Source organism: Plasmodium reichenowi, assembly GCF_001601855.1.
Source record: "Plasmodium reichenowi strain SY57 chromosome Unknown, whole genome shotgun sequence".
NCBI lineage: Eukaryota > Apicomplexa > Aconoidasida > Haemosporida > Plasmodiidae > Plasmodium > Plasmodium reichenowi.
Genome location: NW_017962419.1, coordinates 305 through 2,953, shown reverse-complemented (window position 1 = coordinate 2,953; position 2,649 = coordinate 305). Strand labels below are relative to the sequence as shown.

Genomic DNA, 2,649 nt, shown 5'->3' with positions numbered 1-2,649 from the left:
ATATATCTTTTGCATTATAAGTTCTCTTTTATTTAATTAAAGAATATTTATTTACACAAAATAAAACTATATTTATAATGCGAAAGACTCAAAAATTGTAAAGGTGTATATTATAGTCATATGTAACAAAATAAGGTTTACATAAATAATACTTTATTTTTTATATTCAATAATTCCATATAAATATATTTTCCATTCATTTGTTAGTGTTGTATAAATTGGTATATATATATGTATATATGTGTGTCCTTATTTATTTATATTACTATTTTAAAAACTGTATTTATAATATTTACAAATTTTATGATATATAGAAAATGGAACTTTGTATAAGTCTTCAAGTCTTTCCGTACATTTACGCAAACACAATTATATTTGTAAATATAAAAAATGTGTTCCATATATATATATATTAAAGTCTATATAGGAATATAACTAATGAAGCATATTTTAATTTAATGAATTTTATTTTGTTTTATTTTATTTCTTTTGATTATTATTTGTAACTATTTAAAATTATTAATGTGTGTTATTATTTTCTTTTTCTGTTGTACTCATAAAATAATATTTGTACCTTTTTAGAATAAAATAATAAAATATTATAATATTTATCAATAGACAAATTACTATAAACCTCATATTATAAAAAAAAAATCTATTATATATATATGGAAGGTCATTGATTTTTTTTTTTTTTTTTAAATATACACACACATTTATACATATAAATATATAATATATATATATATATATATAATTTATTTCGCGAAAATTTTTATATATTTTCAAGTTCATTTATATCATATTAGATCATACATCAATATATATTATGGTTTATTTTTTTAATCCTTAATTGTTCATTTTTTTTTTTTTTTCTATTTTTCTTTTTACCTGAACAATTCAGGAAAATGTTATAATTAGAGTTAAAAAGAAAAATAGAAATTAAGATAAAAATATTTAGTCTTTTAAGAAATATATATATTTAAAATTGTAAGTAAAATAAATCTAAAGTGAATACATAAATAAATACATATATATATATATATATATGCATAAATGTCTATTATAGCAAAAATGGACAACTTGAAAATTATATATGCATCTATAATTCGTTTCAATGATAAGATACCCATTTTTACATATCACATCAAAGTTGATTCACAATTAAGAATTGAGGTATTATCAAAATATATATATATATATATATATATATATATATATGATTTCATGCTATACGCATAATATTATCTATATTGTTATTATTGTTATATCAAAGAATTTTTGTGTGTCTTAAGTTCTTTAAATTGTCCAAATATAACATTTTATATTTTTCATTTTTTTCTTTTTCAATTTTATTTAGCTAGTTAAAAGCTTAAACTTATATTTTCGTTCTACGTCCATTGCAGCTTTTCCTGGTGCACTTAAAAATTAATAAAATGAAATAAAAAGAATAGTATACATGTATAAGATAGGGTATATATAATGTACTACGTAAAAAATAATATGAACAATATATAAAAAAGTTTTATTGACATAAAAGAAAGACAATTATAAAACATTTGGGGACAACTTATTATGTTGTCTTATATATATATATATATATGTATGTATTTTCCATAGGAGGAACAGATGTTTTTCCGTTTGATGATGGAATTATATATTCATTGTACAATAAAAACCTGACCTTGATTTATATTATTATAACACAGAAAGAATATATAGAGAATAAATATGCATTTTGCTTCTTACAAGTAAAATGTGGAATATATAAGCATATAAATAAATAAATATATATATATATATATGAATTCCTTACCACACAAATCAAATTGTATTTTTTTATTTCTTTATTTTTTATCATTTTATTTTTTATTTTTTATTATGTTACGTCATAGGAATGTATGAACGAATTAGAAAAAAAAATAGATTATACAAATTTGATGAGATTACCGAAAAATAAATATTCAAGAACCTTTACACAATATTATAAACAATTAATTAAAAAATATAATGCTGAAGTATGTTGTCCTATTGAGAGATTGGACAAAAAAATAATTCGTATTCTATCAACCGTATGTCGGGGTATAGAAACTACACTCAAAAATAAACAGGGATTAACAAAATTAGAGAGTAGAATGAATAGTTTAAGCTTCAACGCAAGGCTGGTTAGTTATGCATTAATATCATAAGCATATTTATTTTTTAATATGTATGTTATGTATATGTTTTATTTTTTTTTCCAGTTTCATAACCAGGCTCATAGTACAAAGAAGAAAATAATTTTTACAAGGAACAGAAAGGTTACATTGATTATAATATATATATATATTATATATATATAATATCTTTTTCCATATTATAACCTTATTATTACATATATAACTATTCATGTTATTATATTATTTTTTTCATTAAGCTTGTTATTAATAAAATTATAATAAGGCATCATGTATTTACCTTAAATATAAATATTTATATATATATATATATATATATATTATATTTATTTATAAAATATTTAATTTTTTTTCCTTTAATATTCTATATTTTATGAATATTAGATATTCCTTTGTATTTTGGCTGTTATCTTTATTTTTATCCTTATCAAAATTATTTGACACGATTAATTTTTTTTGTTCCTTTTTTATT

At 18.5% G+C, this 2,649-nt stretch overlaps 1 protein-coding gene across 1 annotated transcript; it reads left to right on the top strand.

Annotated features, from left to right (window-relative positions):
* Positions 1–1,074: 1,074 nt before the first annotated feature.
* PRSY57_0020500 (putative protein, unknown function) lies at positions 1,075–2,189 on the top strand (the record flags this gene model as incomplete). Its single annotated transcript, XM_012909309.1, has 4 exons — positions 1,075–1,176; positions 1,361–1,415; positions 1,621–1,751; positions 1,896–2,189. The coding sequence occupies 4 exons, from the start codon at positions 1,075–1,077 to the stop codon at positions 2,187–2,189; spliced, it is 582 nt and encodes a 193-aa protein (XP_012764763.1).
* Between the last annotated feature and the right edge of the window lie 460 nt (positions 2,190–2,649).